Genomic DNA, 19,557 nt, shown 5'->3' with positions numbered 1-19,557 from the left:
CACATGTTCTTTGCTTAACGAGGTTCAAATGTCATTCATAGCCCATTAAATCTAGAAAATTTTAAAAATTTATGATGTTTTCTGTCAGAATTCATTTGCAGATCTATCCTAGTAATATATGGAAAAGTTTTATGCGACCAAATTAGTTATCTCTAGGATTAATAAGATCTTAAGAAATAGATATATGAATTATAAAAAAAATTATAAATATGGCTAACACTTGGTCAGCTTCCATTTAATCAAAATACGACCAAAACTAATCGAGCATCTATTTTTATTATTTATTATTTTTTATTTTTTACATGTTTAATTTTGAGAATTTAAAATTTATTATTTTAATCACGTAAAAGTATAACTTAATTGTGAGGATAAGATTTATATAAAAACAATTAATTTTAATTTTAATTCTATACATTTATATTTATATTGTATTAAATATAAAATTCTTAAAAGTGAAAAACAAAATTAAAACCTCAACATCAATCATTGTCTAGAATCAGCGGACATCCTAATCATAACATAATGGATGTCTGTAGCCGTATCTTGTATATTGGCTTATTGCTGCTCTCTTTTTTTATGTGGAAAGAAAATAAAACTGCAAAATCTAAAAAGCACCTTTTATTTTGAGTAATATCAAATTAAAAAAATATTAAAAGAGTATCTAAAATTTTAAAACTACCTTTACTCTCGGTAGTAATTTTAATTAAAACTGCTCTAAATAATTATAATGAAAATGGGTTCAAATATTGGTTAAAACTACTTACATTTGATCAAAACTAATTTAACTTGATCAAAATTAATCAGATATCATTGGAATAATTTTAATAAAAATAGCATAAGAATAGTTCACCAAAATTGCTTTAATCAAATTTGTTCGGAACATATATTTTTGGAATATGAGCTACTTTTTAAATTTTTATTCTCTCAAGTAGATGAAAAAATGGTAAATTATAATTTAATTTATTTATATATTGTAATAATTGAATTGTTAATTGCTGTGTCTTGATCTCAGGCATGAATAGTATGGGAGGAGATATCGGACACGAATGGGTGGCCGTGGTCCCCACGGAGGCCGAAAAAAAGTGGGCATTGTTTTTCCTGATCAAGATATTATATGTTGGCGTAGATATTTCGAATGTATTATTTTTTTGAAAAAAAGGGAAAAGGCTGGATCTAGCGGGCATGCCAACCACAAGATTCGATAGCAATCGGTCGGTGAAGAAATATCCACGCTTGCCTTCTCATCACCTTTGGATTCCCCACTCGATTTATGGCCTATCCTTCGTCCACGATCATGCTCTTTCATCCGTACGATGAAGCATGATCGGACAGCAGGTAGCCAACCTGATTAGCCTTCCTTCCCGGCTTTTTCCAAGAAGATATGGTGGGGAAGGGCGACAGTGGAGTCAAAGCAAAGTTGCCGTCCTTCTTCTTCTTCTTCTTCTTCTTCTTCTTCTGTTGAAGGTGGTGAAGACAGAGAAGAATGCTGCAAGAGCAGGGAAACAGCTCTCTTCCTTCGAGCAGCGAGAGGTCTTCCAGCTCCGCCCTCCAGATGGAAGGCAAAGAGGGCAAGTCTTTGATTAGTTCTGGCTCTTGTTTGATTCTGGTGATTGCACTTGAAATGTTCAGTAATTTTGCCATAAAAAAATTATATTTTCGTTGGTCAAAATTCGCTTTTTTCACGTTCAATTCGATGAATGTGTTGTTGTTTTCTTCTCTAGTTCGTGAAGACTACATTTTTTTTTGTATGGGGAATGGAATTCCTTCTTTTCTCTGTATTATAGTTTATTGATGATTTAGGTTTTTTGTCTGTATTTTGTGGGTCTTGTTGGTGAAATCGAAGTTTTGGATCTGATATAGGAATGGAGAGCGACGAGGAGATCAGGAGAGTGCCGGATTTCGGATTCGATTTGGCCGGCCCGTCGACCACCGGTAGAGAGGCTGCTTTGGCGGCTGGTCCGGAGCGAGCCCAGTCCACCGCTCAGTCTGGCCGGAAGCGGAGAGGGAGGAGCCCTGCCGACAAGGAGCACAAGCGGCTGAAGAGGTTAGGAGGGATTTGACTCTCCTGTCTCTCTGTTTGGATACTTCGCCAATGATTTGTTCAGTAATGAACTTATTGTCTGATTTTGGTCATTTTTTTTTGAAAAAAAAAAATCAAAGGTTGCTAAGGAACAGAGTCTCAGCTCAGCAAGCAAGGGAGAGGAAGAAGGCCTACCTGAATGATTTGGAGGTCAAGGTGAAGGATTTAGAGGCCAGGAATTCTGAACTAGAAGAGAGGATGTCTACATTGCAAAATGAAAACAACATGCTAAGACAAGTATGACTTTCTTTCTCTTGTTTACTTGGAAGATAAGTATATCTTGTTTTTCTTTGTCAAGGAAGAGTAATTGAATATTCCGAGTCTTTGCTTAAGCAATTGCTGAAGATGACACTTAATTCTTTGAAGAAGCAGAATCGTGCTCCCCAAGAATTAGCATTTCAATTATTCCTCATTCTACAGTTCTAGGATGGATCCAGCTCTAGGTCAAATACATGCTGAAATTTGAGTTGATTTAATGGTTTCATATGTGGGTGTTGCGACATAATCTTGGAACAATTGGAGGTTGTTGCACGTTCCTTTTCTCATACCCCTTAGTATTTCTCAACTCAAACTGTGTTGGCCTTGTAGTTCGACATGGGTTGGCTATGGAGTGTGAGTGTGGGATGATGGTATTTTTTGCTCTGAATTTTGAAATGTTTGAAACTTCTAGTGGATTTCTAGGGTTCTAATTGTTTTGAAGTAGAGTGTTTTACTTAAAATCTGGGTTCTAATAATGCTACTACATTGTTAGAACTTTATACTTTTTGTCTATGGGCGAGGTTTTTTTTTTCTTGGTCCACCTTTGCTTCAATATGATCAGAGATTAAAATGAAAAACCTCTTCTCAAGTCTATGCGACTCCGCCAAAGGTTTCATATAAGTTGTTAATTTTAGGAGACACAACCTACTATCATTGTCAAAAGTTTTTCTCTAATAGATTTCCCTTTAGGTCTTCTCGTTGTTTCTGTTCTTCCCTAGTTATTTCTTGCCTTCTTTGCCTCAACAATACAAAACCTATGCTAGCTTTTGTTTATCTACTAGTGTGCATAGTGTGGCTTGTTAATCTCACTTTTTTTGGTTTACGACAAGGAGATTGACCGATTTCTATGTGGTGTTCAACTACTTTTAGCAACATAAGCCATTGAGCGTTGAAGCATTTGTAGCTAAGGTTGAAATTTTCATTTTGACCCCCTCAATTCACTTTGAAGCCTCTTGTTCTGAAGTAAGGAAAGCATAAACAAGTGAGGATGTATTTGTTGGGATTAAGTTTTCCTAAACCGCATGAATTCTAGAACATGTATGAACTCACATAAAAGAAAACAAAACAACAAGGATTTAGTTATGTCGAATCTACAACAAAACATATAAACACATAAGATAAGACAATGGACTTGATTGCAGTGGGAAAAAAACGTCATTTTGTGTCGTCCACGAACCTGGGAGACTTGCGGAGAAGAGAAGCAAGGGGCTAGTCTTCCAAAGGAGTTAGGTTGATGGCGACGTAGTCTCTTCACAAAATATCTAATCCAACGGGAACCATTCCCTATATATATATATATATATATATATGACCTAATCCATTATCAGTCCATTAATGATAATGGTTCGGGTTAGCGAGTTCGTTCTATGCATATAAACCTCCACATCCAATAACTCAAACCCTCCATATTATGTAGATCACTTAACGAATTTGGTTTCCTTAATGACACAAATCTGCATGCTTACAAATAACGTGTAAGCCCACCAAATAGAAATTAAATCTAACAATCTCCCACTTGGGCTAATTTGTATACAACACACGAGTAAACCTTAGTTGACGTCAAGAACAATGCCAAACTTTATGGGTATAGAAAACCCTTGTAAAACAATATGGTCTCTTAACTCCATTGGTATAGTACCTCAAAAGTCATAGTTATCAGAATATGAATGTAACAAACCCTAAGTAATCACAATATCAATCTCATTAATGACATAGATCAAGATGTGGATGTATAGTATAGAAATTACATGCAATATGATTTATACACGTCAATTTCCAATTGGTCTAATTAATAACCCAAATGGTCCTGATCATATTTGCAAACACTTTATGCTAAACTGCAACTGCAGTAGCAAATCATAATCTAAACTTTATGATTCCAGAAGGAATATATATCATATTTACAAGCACTATATGCTGGGCAACATTAGTAAATCATAAGAACTTTATTTCAAATTGTCAAGTTTTGAACTTAAGTACGTACTCCAAAATAAAACAAAACACATGTGTTTATTAACAAATGTAGAGCATTATAATAAATATAGAATCTCGTTTGATGGATACTTCTTCCATAAGAAGGACCCCATATCCACAACATGCTCATGAAACACTTTAGGCACTAACCCTTGGTAGTGAATCTGCCAACATAGAATTTGTGGTAATATACTCTATCATCACTTGACGACTCTAAACTCTTTCTTTAACCACCAGAACCGTGATGTAGATGTGCTTTAATTTTAACGAACTGCGGTTGTTCTTGGCATAAAGTTAAATGACTTTATTATCATAGTTAACCCTCAAAGGCATATCGATGCCATTAACGATCCCCAACGCTGTGATAAAGTTTTGTAGCCAAATCCCGTAATTAGATGTTTCATAACAAGCTACCAACTTTGCCTCCATAGTGGAAGTGGCTATAAGCGCATGTTTAACACTTTTCCTCGATATAGCCCCTTCCGCAAGCATGAAGATGAATCTTGAAGTGGACCTCCTATTTGTAGGATCGATGCGCACGTGAGAGGGAGAGGAGGGGTGTGAATCACGTGGTTTTAAAAAACAATCTTTTTTGGTTTTATAAAACAAGTGCACAACGAAATTAGAAGTAAGAACGAATACAAAAAAATGAACACGAGCGGTTTACTTAGTTCGGAGCCTTTATTGACTCCTACTTCAAGACACACGATCCCCCGAACCGTATAGATAGACAATCCACTAAAAAAACTCTTCCGGAACCGCCGAGAGAGGGAATTGAGTACAGAAATAAAAATAGAAAAGTGCACTTCCCTTTTGCAGATATAATAAGTATCCACAATAATGAAATTCGTTACCAACTCGAAGGATGAAGATCCAGACATACTAGGGAGTTGGTGTCAGTCTTTCGACAGCAGTAGGGCATAGTAGATCAGTAGTATGATCGCAGCGTGAAGACAAAGTAGCAGACTGATCATAGAAGCTTGTATAGAAGTTGTGTTTGTTCTGCTGGCCGAATGCTGCTTTTAAAATGCGTTAAGGGTGCCTCCAACCTCCTTGAAGGCGCCTCCAATCACAAAATTGATCGCCAAAACTCCGGTTGTGATAAGTTGCGCAAATTGCGGCTTCTATCTTCTCGAGGGCGCCTTTCAAGGGCTTCGAGGCACCTCCGAAGCACTCTGAGGCACCTCCAACATACTCCAGGGTGTCTCCCCACCGTGAGAATTTTGTCTTTCATCCACGCGAAGGCACCTCTACTAGATCCAGAGCACCTCCGCGCCACTTTAAGGTGGCTCAGAGGCGCCCTTCTGAGGCGTCTCGAACATTGTTCATCCGAAGCTGCTTTTTGCGCACAAACTCTTGCAATGCATATTATTCCAAATAATAAAAAATAACAAACAAAACAGAGTTAGCACAATAAAAATAAAATGATTATTAATTAGATTCTATCTTCTCGAGATCAGGATTTAATCATGGTCTTAGCTTAGACTTTCAAAATGGACTTACGCCGGACCAGCGTCTAAAGTCCCTAATTAGGACTCGTCCTCATTGGATCACTCTCCTCCAGTGACTTACCTTACCATGCAAAATCGCTTGACCCTCCTTTGACCCACTAGATCTTCCTGTCAGTTGTTAGATCCGTAAACCTAACTAGACTTCACGCTAGCTGTCAGGTCCCACGGACCCAGCCGGACTTCCCGCTAGATATCGGGTTACTCCTCGACCTATCTGTACTTCCTACCAACTATTAAGTACAACAGACCTAGCTGGATTTCAGTCTGGTGTCAGGTCCTCCAGACCCGTCAAGTCCTGCACACTTGGTAATAAGGTTAGATAATACAACATCTAACTTTAATGCATTTATCATTCATCAAAACCTAAGTTCGATCATTGGTGCTTACTGCACTAACACTATTGTCCAAGCATCCAATAAAGTCAGAGTCTAAATATCTAATCACTTCTAGGTGATCAGACCTCTGATACATGAGCATGTATCCTTTTGGTTTTTTTTTCAAATACCACATCAGTCTTTTCACTGCTTTCTAGCTGAGACTATGACTAGATCTTAGTCATGGGAAGATAGGTTCTAAGTCATAAATTGATCATATTTTTAATATGCTAACTCTGTTTTACAATGTAATTTTTGTTGCTTGGACTAATGTGTGTTGCAGGGAATCAAAGTTGTAAAATGGATGAAAAAGAGGCTCCAAGCGCCCAGACAACCTGGGTGCGGCAGGAGGCGACTAACTGAGGTGGTGATCGCTGTTTAGCGGACACACATCACGGTCTAGGCGCCCGAACGGGTCCGGGCACCCTGAGGTGGATAAAGTTTGCAAGATAGACTTTCGACGAGGTACAACCATGTCAGCACACTCCAGACGCCCGGGTGTGGATCCAGGCACTCGGATGGGACTATAAAACGAGGGTTCGACCAATAGCTTTAACATCTCAATTCAAATGACTTTCGTTTTTGTGCGTTGCTCCGAGAAGGCTCCTATGACACCGAAAAGCTATTTCGACAACTGATACTCAAGCTTTTACTCTACTTGTTGTCGGTAACATTTTTGTTTATCGACATTGTACTTAAATTTTTATAATCCTTTCGATATTATAGTGATTGTCCAACGAAAACATTCAACGAGAGCGGGTCTTGGAGTAGGAGTTGTCGAAGGCTCCGAATCAAGTAAAAAATTACTTATGTTAGCGCTTGTCCTTTTTCCTCTCTTTTCCGCTGCGTTTGCTTTTATTCTTGATTTCTGAAAAAGCGAAGAACGCTATCTCCCTCCCCCAGCGTCTTTACAATCCTACAACTACTCTCACAGGATGTGAAATATCTATAATATGAGATATGAATGTCATACCAACACTTGTAATAACCATAGGAGGATCACCAATTATTTCTTCAAAAGATATGTCCTTAATCTTAGTAATCCCACTTCTCAATAAATTTGACATTTCTTGTCTCGAAAAAGGACCTATTTGAGGGGTCATAAAATTTATATCCCCTAGACTTATCAGGATATCTCACAAAATGACACCTCATTGTTCTTGTATACAGTTTCTTTTCATTAGGCTTATAAAGCTTAACCTCAGCTAGACAACCCCAGACGTGTAAATGTTTAATGTTGGGCTTCCTACCCGTTCACATCTCATGTGAGGTTTCAGTCACTGTTGGGTACTCTATTAAGTAGGTAAACTGCAGTTTTGAGTATCTCACCCCACAAAGACTCCGATAAGAAATGAAAGTCATCATACTTCTCACAATGTCTTTTAGGGTACTGTTTTGACACTCAATTACTAGGAGTATTAGGCATGGTATATTGAGAGACGATCTCATACTCTTTTAGGTTGTTCGCAAATGGTCTTGAACGTTGTTCACTTGATCTGTCATAGCGACCATAGTATTCTCCATCACGATCAGATCTAACTACCTTCATTTTTCATCTTCGGCTTTGAAAATCTTAAACATGTCCAAGGATTGTGATTTCTCATGAACAAGGTATAAATAGTCGTATCGTGAGTAGTCATCCTTGAAACTAATGAAATAACTGTGTCTGTTCCAAGATGTCTTAGGAAACGATCCACAAATGCTCGTATGTATTAGTTCCAAAATGTAATTACATCGGTTTACACTCTTATTCCTCTTGTAGTCGTTTTCCTTTAACACACTCTATGCAGGTGTCAATGTTTGACATGTTAAGGGATTCAAGAATTCCATGTGTCATTAACCTTTCTAGGCGTTATTTAGATATATATTCTAAACATCTATGCCACAACATGGAAGAATTCTCGTTGGTCAAATTGCATTTTATACCTATGCTATGCATAATTTCATTGTCTTTAGTTTGAGTTAAGGTGCTTAATTTATATAGTTTATTAATCAAGGAATCATTGTCAACCAACACTGAATTTAGAAAATATTAAAAAATTCATTTTCAAATGAACAAGAATAACCAGACTTGTTCAAACAAGAAACATAAATTAAGTTTTGTCTACAATCCTAAAAATACCTATTGACTCTACTTTAGCTTTTCTTTCATATCCCGAATAAATGTATATGTTGGTGTTAGGTGCACAACATTTAATCTAGAGTTTTAATTTATGACTAAGGTTAAAGTTAGGTTAGCTGTGATCTAACCTGTTGTGTCAAGTTTGCAGGTGTAGGATACTTGACAAATGACAAAGTCCTAGAAAGTGAACTTGGCAATGGGAAAAGTCCTAGTGAGCGAAGCTAGGTTGTGACAAAGTCCTAGTGAATGAAGTTAGGTAACTAAAGTCTTGGTTGGAACTAAGTAGACAAATTCCTAATTGGAGGTTAGCTGAATCAAGTCTAAGTGATTAAGGCACAAATTTTTAGCTGGAGGTCAAGTGACTCAAGTCCAAGTGATTCCTAGTTAGGTGCTACGTGAATCAAGTCTAAGTGGATGGAATCAGCTGGGAGTTAATTGTCTGGTAAAAAATCCAAATGTGTGGAATCAGTTGGGAGTTGATTACTTGGCAAGTCCAAGTGTGTGGAATGAAGTTGAGTGTTTGGTAAAACCACACTAGACAGGTCAAATCTAGTCAAGTAAGTGCGAGTAACTTCACATTTTATATCATACTCATTACGTGTAACAATTACAAGGAAGCATGTTCGACGATTCCAGGCAACTAGATGAAATTCGGGGGTGAATAGCTGGTGCTAACTCTTGACGAACTGATTTCGAAGGGTCTAAGCGACCGTAGTTCGGTCGGGGTGACCGGAGCGTACGAGCGATTAGAGTAGCTTTTAGGCGATCGGGAGAGCGTTATCAACAATCCGATCAAGGCAGACAAGATGAAGTTTAATTCCTGCCAAAGCGACTAGAGGGTGTACAAGCGATCGGAGAGTTTCGTTAACGTTATCTAACAAATATAAGTTGCAGCCACGTCAACACCTCTATAGGCGAGGAAGGCTCTAGGCGACCTGAGGAGTCCTATATAAAGAGTTTCGAGACGGAGCTTAAAGATCACTCATCTACATAGAATTCACTCTTGTTCTCGTGCTCTAAGTGTTCCTTCGCCTTCTGTGTTGCGACACACTGAGACACACACTTCATTTCTGATCGGCAACACTTTGAGTAACATTTGTATTTGTTTGTGCTGCCTTAATCTATATTCTTTTTAAGGTTTCTCCACCTAGGAGAAATTAGAAATAAGAATCACATTTTATATCTGCTGTGTGTCTATGCATCTAGTTTGATTGATCAACTTGCATGATTAACTGTTAACTAAATCTATTGCATGCTTTTATTATCTTTATTTTGCTTGATTGAATTAGTCTAAGTTTAATTTATTTCCGCTGTGCTTACTTTGATTGATTCAATTGTTTTAATTGCTATATGTTTTTTCAATCCGTAATGCTATTCACCCCCTTCTAGCGTCGATTTTAATCCTACAGTATCTTTCACATCAAGAGTGATACTTATGTGAGTAGTTAGAGTAGTATCTATCCACTAAGTGTCAATAGGCACAATCACTAAGTTAACTTCTGAACTGATAAAGTTAAGAAGTTTACCTTTCTTAACACGTTAGTTAGTGTATTTGAGGCAATCCTTCTTCATGTGACCCTTCTTCTTGTAGAAGAAACAATGAGATTCCTTATCTCGCTTCTTTTGCTCTTTGTGCCCATGAACCCCAGAATCTGGAGTTTGTTTATCTTTGGTCTTGTTATTGGTCGTCTTCTTTTGTTGCTTGAATTATGATTAGTGGATGTCAGGTGAGCACTTTTAGATATCTCACGTCTCAGTCTCTCATCTTCTTTTACACATTGAACAATAAGCTCATTTAATGTCTATTTTTTTCTTTTGAGTATTATAAGAAATATTAAAAAGAGTGAACCGTGTTGGTAGAGACATCAAGACAAAATGTACTAATATACTCTCAGACATTTCGAGTTTTAGTGTTTTTAGACTTATGACGATATTATTGTTTGGATTGAAGGAATTTAGATATTTCTACAATGATTTGTAAGTACCCCATGATAGTTTTGATGTGATCAATAGAATTAAGTTAGGTCTTGTGTATTTGATGTCTTGTGTCTGAGTGTGTTGGGACTTAGGAATATAAGAAGTCTAGTGGATGACGCAACGAACGAGAAGAGGATGATACGGGAAGCGAGTTGACGGACTCAATGCATTCGAGAGACAAAGAGCTGCAGAAGAGTACATTAGTGGAGCAAAAAGGATGCGAAGCTGAGGAGGAAGCATACTCAAGGAAAAGGCCAGAGTTGGGTTCGGGTGAGCTCAACTCTAGACGACTAAAGCATCACTCAAGTGAGCGCGAGGAAAAGAATGGTCGATGCTGAGAATGACTATTTAGATGAATAGTATTTAAGGCGTTTTAGATTGAACTGGAGGCGCCTCAGATGCCCAGAAAAGCAACTGCCGCAGAAGAGACCCGAGGCGCCTCCAAACAATCGAGACGCCTCTAATGAGCTTGGAGCCGTTGCGATGCGGATAAGAGTGGGAAGCCAACTCAGCCTAACCGAGGCGCCTCCGATGAACCGAGGCGCCTTGGATGCCACCATATCACAAAATGAACATTGCGTGGAGGTAAAGTTTATCCTGTTGGAGACGCCCTGGATGTATAGAGGCACCTCCAATGCCACATCAGCCAATTGTCACTTGTGACCAGAACGCTATAAATAACATCCTAGAGCTAGGAGTTCAAAAAAAACCTTGTACTTATTTAGGTACTTTATTTTTGAGTTTTTAACTATTGTAAGGGGCTTCTCTGCTTCCGACATTGTCGAAGGAGTTCATTAGTGTTTCTATTTGCTTTGGATTAGCAACTACCTAGATTGTAACCAATTGACCCTCTGCCTCTTATTTTATGCTTTTATTATTTGTTTTGAATGAATTAAGTGTGTCCTAGTTAAATAAGTAGCAAGAGAAGTTTTTAACTTGATTGCAGGCTATTCATCCCTTCTAGTTGGTCCGCTCGATTCAACATGATATTATCCGCTTTTGGCTTAAGTTCTCATGTTTTATTTTTGGACTTTACCCCAAAAGCCTCATACTAATGGAGATATTTTTCCTTATAAGCCCATGATATTTCCCATGTGTTTTCAATATGGGGACTTCGTTTGCAACCATGACCCCAACACTTAGACATCTCCATAATGTACTCTTATGTTTCCTTTGTCATTGTATCGTATGGATACCAACTTCTAACGAAGTCGGGTAGTCTCGACCTTTTCGTTTGATAATTGGTTAAAGAAACTCGTAGCAATCTCCCCTTCAGTTATTGAGCCATTAATTGGTGCCGAAATTGAAAACCTCATGATACTTAGACTCATGTAGTTGGATCGCTCCCCACTTTTCAAATTCAATGCTTTGTTCTACAGTGCTAGCACTAGTCAAGGGTGCATGACGATCGTTTTTCAATACGTAGTCTAAGTTCATGCAGTCCAAGATTATGATTATGTACTCTTTCCATTCCGTAAAATTTGCCCAGTTAGTATGGGGATGTTAATATTGACCGTTACTGAATTAGAAAAGGAAATTACCATAAACTTACGATTAATGCCAAGAACATTGAGAGAGATATTTTAAGAAATTATTCAATAAAAGAAAACATGCATATGGATGGACTCTTCATGAGATACCAGATACAATATTACATTTTAATTTTGGGACTAAGATGCAATTTGTTAGCGATACTCACTATTATAGCTTAAACATTAGTTGGCCACATAATGTACCTTCTTTTGGGTTGACAAATTATGTGCATAATTGACATTTTATATGAGTTATTTTAGTCCATAGCTCACAACAACCTTAATCAGCCACATAATATGTCTTCCTTTGATCGACAAATTAAGTACATGATTTGAAACAGAAACTTTGTTCCTTAGTTATGTTCCACCTTTAAACATATATTTGACTTAAAAGTAATTTTCCTTTGAGTTAATTACTTTTAGTATTAATATATATCTACCGACACAAATGCACTAAACTTACCTAAGTGTTTTCTTTGGGTCAACACAATAGTTCAATTTAGTAGCACATGTGTTTATAGACTCAAGAAAACCCTAGGAAACTTAATTGAACAGAAGTAAGTTGCTCCACTAGTGATTCCCAAGTGATCGTGAGTGGAAACCCAGACGGTGGAGCAACAGTGCGACTTACAACTCCTAACACAGCTTGGGAAGCACCGTCGTGTTGGCGTGTATAGGCCTAACACGACTCGGTCGTGCTTGTGTCGGCGCGTACAATGCTTGACACGGCCCGATCGTGTGATTTGACACTGTTCAGCAACCCATGGCTCAAAATGGGCTAGCCGTGTTGGGTGACACAATTGTGGCACATCGTGGGTTTTCGCCCAGCACGCGACACGGCCTGGTCGTGTTGGCCACCACGGTCGTGGCGCGTCACGGTGAAACCCTAAAACCTTCTGTTCGCGGATCAAATCCGATATTTTTCATGAAAAGGCGGTAGTTACCGTTGTTCTTCACGAAAATCGCTATCACCGGCACATGTTTTACATGTTGATTTTCCTAAAAATTGCAGTGGTTTTAGGACCGCTTCGTTCTCCCCAATTTGGGGTTGTGAAGGACTTAAATCCTAGGTTTTCTAGACTAGGGGTTTCGACTAACAAACACCATTTTACACTAGTAAAACTTGATCTAGCATAAAATAATAAAATCGATGAAGATTCTAACTTTATTGTTATAGAAAACGATAAAATAGTCGTGGCTCTGATACCACTTGTTGGGATTAAGTTTTCTTAAACCGCATGAATTCTAGAACATGTATGAACTCACATAAAAGAAAACAAAACAACAAGGATCTAATTACGTGGAATCTATAGTAAAGCATATAAACACATAAGATAAGATGATGAACCTGATTGCAGCAGAAAAGTTATCTTTTTGTGCATCCACGAACCTGGGAGTCCTGTAGAGAAGAGAAGCAAGGGCTGGTCATTTGAATGAGTTAGGTTGACGTCGTCATAGTCTCTTCACGAATGGGGGAGTCAAGAGATCTGTTAGAATATCTAATTCAACAGGAATCATGCCCTATATTTATGACCTAATCGATTATCAGACCATTAATGATAATGGTTTGGACTAGCGGGTTCTACATATATAAACCTCTGTATCCAATAATTCAAACCCTTCATATTATTTAAATCACTTAACATACACATAACGTGGAAGCCCACCAAATAGTGATTAAATCCAACAACATTGAGTCTCATCTCAACTCATTTCTCAAACAAGCAGCCTCTCTCTCCTCAACTCACTTGTTCTATGCAAAATAAGCCTCTTCGATTGAGGATGCCTCGACAATGAGGTTTATTGGTGATTTCAATTGGAATGCGACAGCTGCAAATTTTCCAATTCATTGTTAGACTTTACACACACTTTCCAATTTACTGTCTAATAGTTTTTCTCGAACTTAGAAACTCCATAAGCTCTTCGTTTTTCTATCAGCTGCTTTTAGTTGATTGTAGACTTCATAAATTGAACAGCTGGTCAAGCCTGTTATAGTGACAACCTCTCTGAAACTTCTGTATTTCTGCTGCAGATACTGAAAAATACTACAGTTGGTAGGAGAGGCTCTGGAAGTAGCGTCTCCGGCGAAGGAATGTAGAATGTAGTAGGACCTCTCCCTCGCAAAGGACATTAATGATCGAGAAACTTGCCCAATTGGATTATCATTCCTTGTATTTCTGTTTACTGATTAGGTATGTCTTCTCGATGATCCTTCTTCCGAGTAGTGGTGCATCTTGTGTTTTTGTAAGCTGAAAAACTGTTTTTGTGATCGATTGCTTCCTATTGGAGATATAGTTGCATCAAAAAAAAAGTTTGAAACATGCTCTCTGATTCACGCTTGTGGATTTAGTTTGAAACATCTCTTTTATTCATATTGCATAGCAATTAGTGCCTGATATAGATTTACAAATTTTGCTTGAATAACTTTAAATTGCAGAGTGGTTTAGAGAAGCATTTATTCAGCGAATGGAATTATTACACGCTTAATTTAAAACGGAACAACAGATCTCACATAATATCTGCTTTTAACCAGCTCGTGATTGTATCAGGCGAAGTATCTCTTTTGAGTATTTGAATGATATCTCAGTCTCCTCCAAGCAGTGATCTTTTTCATCTCTAGACCAGCCCTGCAGAAACGATAGACAAACAACTTAGCGGATGACAATACTTTTCAGATGAGATAAATCACAATGAAAAAAAAAAGTGAAAAGAGAAAAAAAAGAGTGTTGAGTATCATACTGAAGCAATTTTGTTTAGCTTACTGCGCACGTTTTGCAACAGTTGAGAGAGAACGCCATCCCACTTGTAGAACTCCAGCTCCTTGTTGTCTAAGATTTTTGCTGACACCTAGGAGGAACACAGAACAAGTTGAATTATCAATGAATTTCTGAGTTTGTTCAGAGGCAGAGTCTTCAAACACAACCAAGCTGTATATACAGCCATTACCAAGTGGATACAGCGAGTCCTATATTGGTGATGTAAACAAGATTGTCAAGTGTATCTGTAGCCTGATCAGCAACTTGAGAAAGATAGTGAGCCTGAATGAGTTAGCTAAGGCATTTAGAAGTATATAGGCCGACGCAGACAGCAGTAGCCATTAGACCTGACCATGGGCTTGGTCAAAACCGGATCAGCTCGGAACTGGATTAATTGGCCGATTATCCATTGACTCAGTTCAACGTTCCCAATCCGTAACTAGCTGGTTAAGGATCAGGTCAATTAAGGGTATAGTCTAGACAGACAGCTTAAAGATTGGATCCGAACTAAACCAACTTATTGTAGGACCGGATAATACTATAGAGGAAGAGTGTGAATATCACTCTTTTGAAAACCTTTTGAAATCAGAAATGCAGTGGAAAAACAAAGTACGAAGAAGTCAGTCGATTATTTAGCTCATAATCTAGCGACTGCTATTCCAAATCCTATGATCTCTTAGACCGTTCAAGATAGGTAATTTATTAATGTTCTTTTCGAAAATCTTTCAGAAAAGAAGAAAAAATTCGTACAAAATATGAAGAAAATAGTAACAAACTATTATTCCTTTTAATATAAATGTAAATATTTAAAGTATACCGACAATGTAAAAGTATAGTTCCGTCGTAAGTTGTTGGGGAGTCTCTCGGCGTAACAGTAAAACTTGCATGAATAAAGCATCAAGGAAGAGATCATAGAGAGAATTGATGTCCGAGTCTCGGATCTTGAAACTAATTTTATAGCTTTTATACGGTCAACTAAACATTTGTTCAATCGACTAAATCCAATCAGATTCCACTATCTTCGCGCTTGATTTCAGGATTTTTCTATCGACTAAACATCTCATCAGTTGACTGAACCCATAATCTTCCTTGCTATGATCCAATCAGATCGATCTTGCATAATCCGCTTGTTCGGTCGATTGAACATCATGAGCAGTCGACTAAACTCCAAAACTTCGTTTACTATTTGATGCGATCACATCCAATCTATGCTTTCCATATGTGTTCGTCGACTAATCATCCTGATCAGTCGACTGAATCCTTATTTTCTTCTTATCTTTGATCGAGTCTGACTTGTGCTTATCTACTTGGATTGGTCGACCAGACACATATAGGTCAATCAAACACTTATCCTATTCGATCGACTGAACCACCCTATTTGATCGATCGAATCCTTCAGTCATAGAAACCTTAACTTTTATACAAAACAAAGTTAGCAGGAGAATAACAATAATAATCCTGCAAAACAATTTAAAACATATAAATATACATGAATTATTTTTATTGGTATAATTGACCTCTAAGGATTTCGATGTATGAAAATATATCCAAATGTGGTCAGGTTAATTAAGGATTAATCCAAACAAAGCTTGATATTTAGAAGAGAAAAGTCTAGTCAGAACTAGATGACTAACAAGGATAAGTTTTAACTAAATGTTAGGCAGGTGAGAAGCCTACTAAGTAATTAATTCTAACTGGAAGTTAGACAAGAGAAAGTCTTGATGAATGAGTGAAATCATGCCCTGGTGAGTAAAGCTAGGTGGTGAAAATCCTGATAAGTGAAGTTAGACATTAGTGAGTAAAGCTAGGTAGTGAAAGTCCTGGTAAGTGAAACCAGGTGGTGGAAGTCCTGGTGAGTGAAGTCAGACCTGAGTGAGTGAAGATAGGTGGTAGAAGTCTTGGTGAGTGAAGTCAGGTAGTAGAAGTCCTAGTGAGTGAAGTCGGACCCTAGTGAGTGACGGTAAGTGGTGAAAGTTTTGATGAGTGAAGTCAGACAATAGAAGTCCTAGCGAATAAAGCTATGCCCTAATGAGTGGAGATAGGTGATGAAAGTCTTGATAAGTGAAGTCCTAATGAGTGAAGCTAGGCGCTAGTGACTGAAGCTAGGTGGAGAAAGTCCAAAGTCTTGGTGAGTGAAATTAGGTCATAGTGAGTAAAGCTAGGAGGTGAAAGTTCTGGTATGTAAAGTCAGACCCTAGTGAGTGAAGTTAGACGATGAAAGTCCTGGTAAATGAAGCCAGACAATAGAAGTCATAGTGAGTGAAGTTAAGCCCTAATGAGTGAAGCTAGGCGGGGAAAGTCCTAGTGAGTGAAGCCAGACAATAGAAGTCCAAGTGAGTAAAGTTAGACATATCTAGGGGGAGGTAACCCTAGGTAATGAGAAGTTTTGGAGGAGTAAACTCTAAGCATGTGTGACCATGGCCGATCAGACCAACGAATCTTGAAAGCTATTAACATTGTTTTACCTTACTGTTTTATATTTACTATGCTAATTTAGTGTTGCAGGTAAGTTTTAATAAGCAGAACCAGAGAAAGTTCAAACAGGTCTAGAGGATTAGATATTTGGTAGATAAGTAAAAGTAAGCACCGAAGGAAAGTGTTCCAGTGAAGACGAGTCCCAATTAAGGACTTTAATTGCTGATCTAGTCTATGTCTATTTTGGATGTCTAAATTGAGATCATGACTAAATCCTAATTTTCGACAGATAAGATCTAATTAATAATGTTTATAAATTGTACTAATTCTATTTTACAGAGTATAGTTTGGATTAACATTTTTAAGAGGTAAAAATGTGTTTTAAGCACCGGTTGAACATACAAAATTACAAATATATATCTTATCATATTAAAATATTATTTATAATATTAATATTATATAAAAAAATTATTAATATAAAAAATAAAGAAAATATAGGATTTAATATAATATTTTTTTCAATATACTTTGCTTTTGACATTTTGAGAATTCAAGCTTGTGAATGAAAGTTAAAAAAACACTAATAAAAGACATCAATTTTTAAAGGAAGAATTAAAAAATTTTAATACAAAGAACTAACAAACTATATAATTTTAATTTCCATAATATGATGAGTTGGCTAGAAAGTTATAAATTTACTATAATAAAATAGAGATTAATTTTTGACAGATATATTTTTAAAAAAACTCCTCTCATCCCTTAACAATTCAATAATTAACTATAAATTGATAAATTTATTATAATAAAATAGAGATCAATTTTCGATTGATATATATCTTTTGGAAAAAAAAATTCTCGACCTCCCGTCATTTGACGGACCATGATTCTATAATTTATTTCTTTCATATAATCTGAAGGGGAACTATGAATAACATTTAAAATGGCTGTATTTATTTTTTTGCTACGATAAATACACAACTTCAATAAATGCACTTTCTTTTATATATTTATAAATTTTTAAATATTTTTAAAAAAAGTTATTGTGAACTACACTCTAGCGATTTCATGAACCATCAAATTGCCCATTCTAAAGGGTGGTTCGTAGGGTCCAGTGGCCATGCCGTAGAGCTGTAACATGGGGATAGGCTTGCATTGCCATGTCCACCTATCCCTCCATCTCCCTGATGGAGTATGGGCAGTTGCATATGGAAGGTTGAAGTTCCTGACAACGAGGAGCTCACATTCATAGCACGTCAGAAAAAAAAAAAAATCCTATATACCTCTTAACCATTCATATTCACTATAAAAAAAAAATCTCTTAACCAACTCTTTTAACCTTTTTAATAGGTTATTATTTTTATTTTTTAAAATAAAAATTGGAAAAAAATAATAATATTAAAAAAACACGAAGGAACAGCTCTTCGTTAAAACCAAAGAGCTGCCTCCCACAGTGGGAGGAGGGAGTTCATTCCCTCACTGACACGAACGAGCTCCCACGGATGTCCTTAGTGCACCAAACTACCTATGGAAGACATTGTCTGTGCTAAAAGATGTAGTTGCCTAGCTAGCGATTTTGATTGATACGTAGAAAATTATATTCAGACAAAAATAGTTAATGATACCATTCTGCCGATAATTGGACCGCCAGCGCTATGTGCGAAGTAGACATTGTAGAAGTGGCAAATGAAAGCTTGAGGATCCTTATCTGAAATCTGCTCCAGATAGCGAGCATGAGAATGTCCACGATCAGAGGGTTCAGGAATGGTACGTTTTTGATCCTTGAACCACTCCAGATCTTCTGCTAGCTTTTCAGACCTTTCCAGGCCAGTATTTCTCAACTCGACATCTACAAAACAAAAGTTAAAGTCCGTGCATGATGCATGTTATCAACAATTAACTTTCAGTGTAATCTGGTTCCAGAATATATATATAGATAGAAACTATCAGTACTTTCAGTATCGACAATGTCTGATTTGAGTAGAACTTACAGTAGGCGTCCTCTCGGATGATGGCCTCGAAGGTATCGTACACGAGCTTGCTATCGACCAGGAACTGGAGGAACCCTGAAACGGACGGCTCCCACTCGGAGACGGCTGGCCCTTCGGGTTCTTTCTCGCCCTCCTTGGCCAGGTTTTTGGGGTGCAGCTTCATCGAGGCCGCCCTCATCTCGTCGACGAACGAGAGGCCCTGGGGATCATGCTTCCTCTCCGACATCTTGCCGGTGATTCAGTTAAAGGAAAGGGAGGCGGAGGCGGAGGCGGAGGCGGAGGCGGACGAGGTCGGGGATGGAAGGCTGTTGATTGAGAGATCGGGAGCGAGGAGGGAGCCATACTTATGGGGAGAAGCTGAAAGAGAGAGGGGGGTAGATCTGAAAAAAAAAATTATAATAATAGCTGTTGAATATCTATAAAAAATATTATAGAAATATGATGGTAATTATATAAAATGATAACTTTATTAAGTATATAAATATTAATTTTTAATTTAAAATCATAAATAAAAAATAAAAGTTAAAAATTATTAAACTTTTTTTACTTCAACTTTTAAATAAAAATTAT

At 37.4% G+C, this 19,557-nt stretch overlaps 2 protein-coding genes across 6 annotated transcripts; one reads left to right on the top strand and one right to left on the bottom strand.

Moving 5' to 3' along the window:
* The first annotated feature begins 1,379 nt into the window (after positions 1-1,379).
* On the top strand, positions 1,380-14,149 carry LOC122016137 (transcription factor HY5-like). 3 transcript variants are annotated; one of them, XM_042573351.1, is made up of 4 exons: positions 1,380-1,568; positions 1,861-2,044; positions 2,161-2,317; positions 13,861-14,149. In XM_042573351.1, exons 1-4 carry the CDS (start codon positions 1,484-1,486, stop codon positions 13,924-13,926), a joined length of 492 nt encoding a protein of 163 aa, XP_042429285.1. In that variant the 5' UTR covers positions 1,380-1,483; the 3' UTR covers positions 13,927-14,149. The 3 variants fall into 3 exon arrangements, with proteins under 3 accessions (XP_042429285.1, XP_042429284.1, XP_042429286.1); XM_042573350.1 differs by lacking the exon at positions 13,861-14,149 and adding an exon at positions 6,481-7,322; XM_042573352.1 differs by lacking the exon at positions 13,861-14,149 and adding an exon at positions 6,481-13,854 and having other exon boundaries at positions 1,479-1,606.
* A 24-nt stretch (positions 14,150-14,173) lies between these two features.
* Positions 14,174-19,295, bottom strand: LOC122016136 (heme oxygenase 1, chloroplastic-like). 3 transcript variants are annotated; one of them, XM_042573345.1, is made up of 4 exons: positions 18,988-19,295; positions 18,622-18,845; positions 14,568-14,675; positions 14,174-14,455 (listed from the first exon to the last, which is right to left on the bottom strand). In XM_042573345.1, exons 1-4 carry the CDS (start codon positions 19,211-19,213, stop codon positions 14,354-14,356), a joined length of 660 nt encoding a protein of 219 aa, XP_042429279.1. In that variant the 5' UTR covers positions 19,214-19,295; the 3' UTR covers positions 14,174-14,353. The 3 variants fall into 3 exon arrangements, with proteins under 3 accessions (XP_042429279.1, XP_042429282.1, XP_042429283.1); XM_042573348.1 differs by having other exon boundaries at positions 14,598-14,675; XM_042573349.1 differs by having other exon boundaries at positions 14,340-14,455; positions 14,591-14,675.
* Positions 19,296-19,557: the final 262 nt, after the last annotated feature.

This window comes from Zingiber officinale, chromosome 8B, assembly GCF_018446385.1.
Source record: "Zingiber officinale cultivar Zhangliang chromosome 8B, Zo_v1.1, whole genome shotgun sequence".
Classification (NCBI taxonomy): Eukaryota; Viridiplantae; Streptophyta; class Magnoliopsida; order Zingiberales; family Zingiberaceae; genus Zingiber; species Zingiber officinale.
This window is presented reverse-complemented; position numbering and strand designations above follow the sequence as displayed.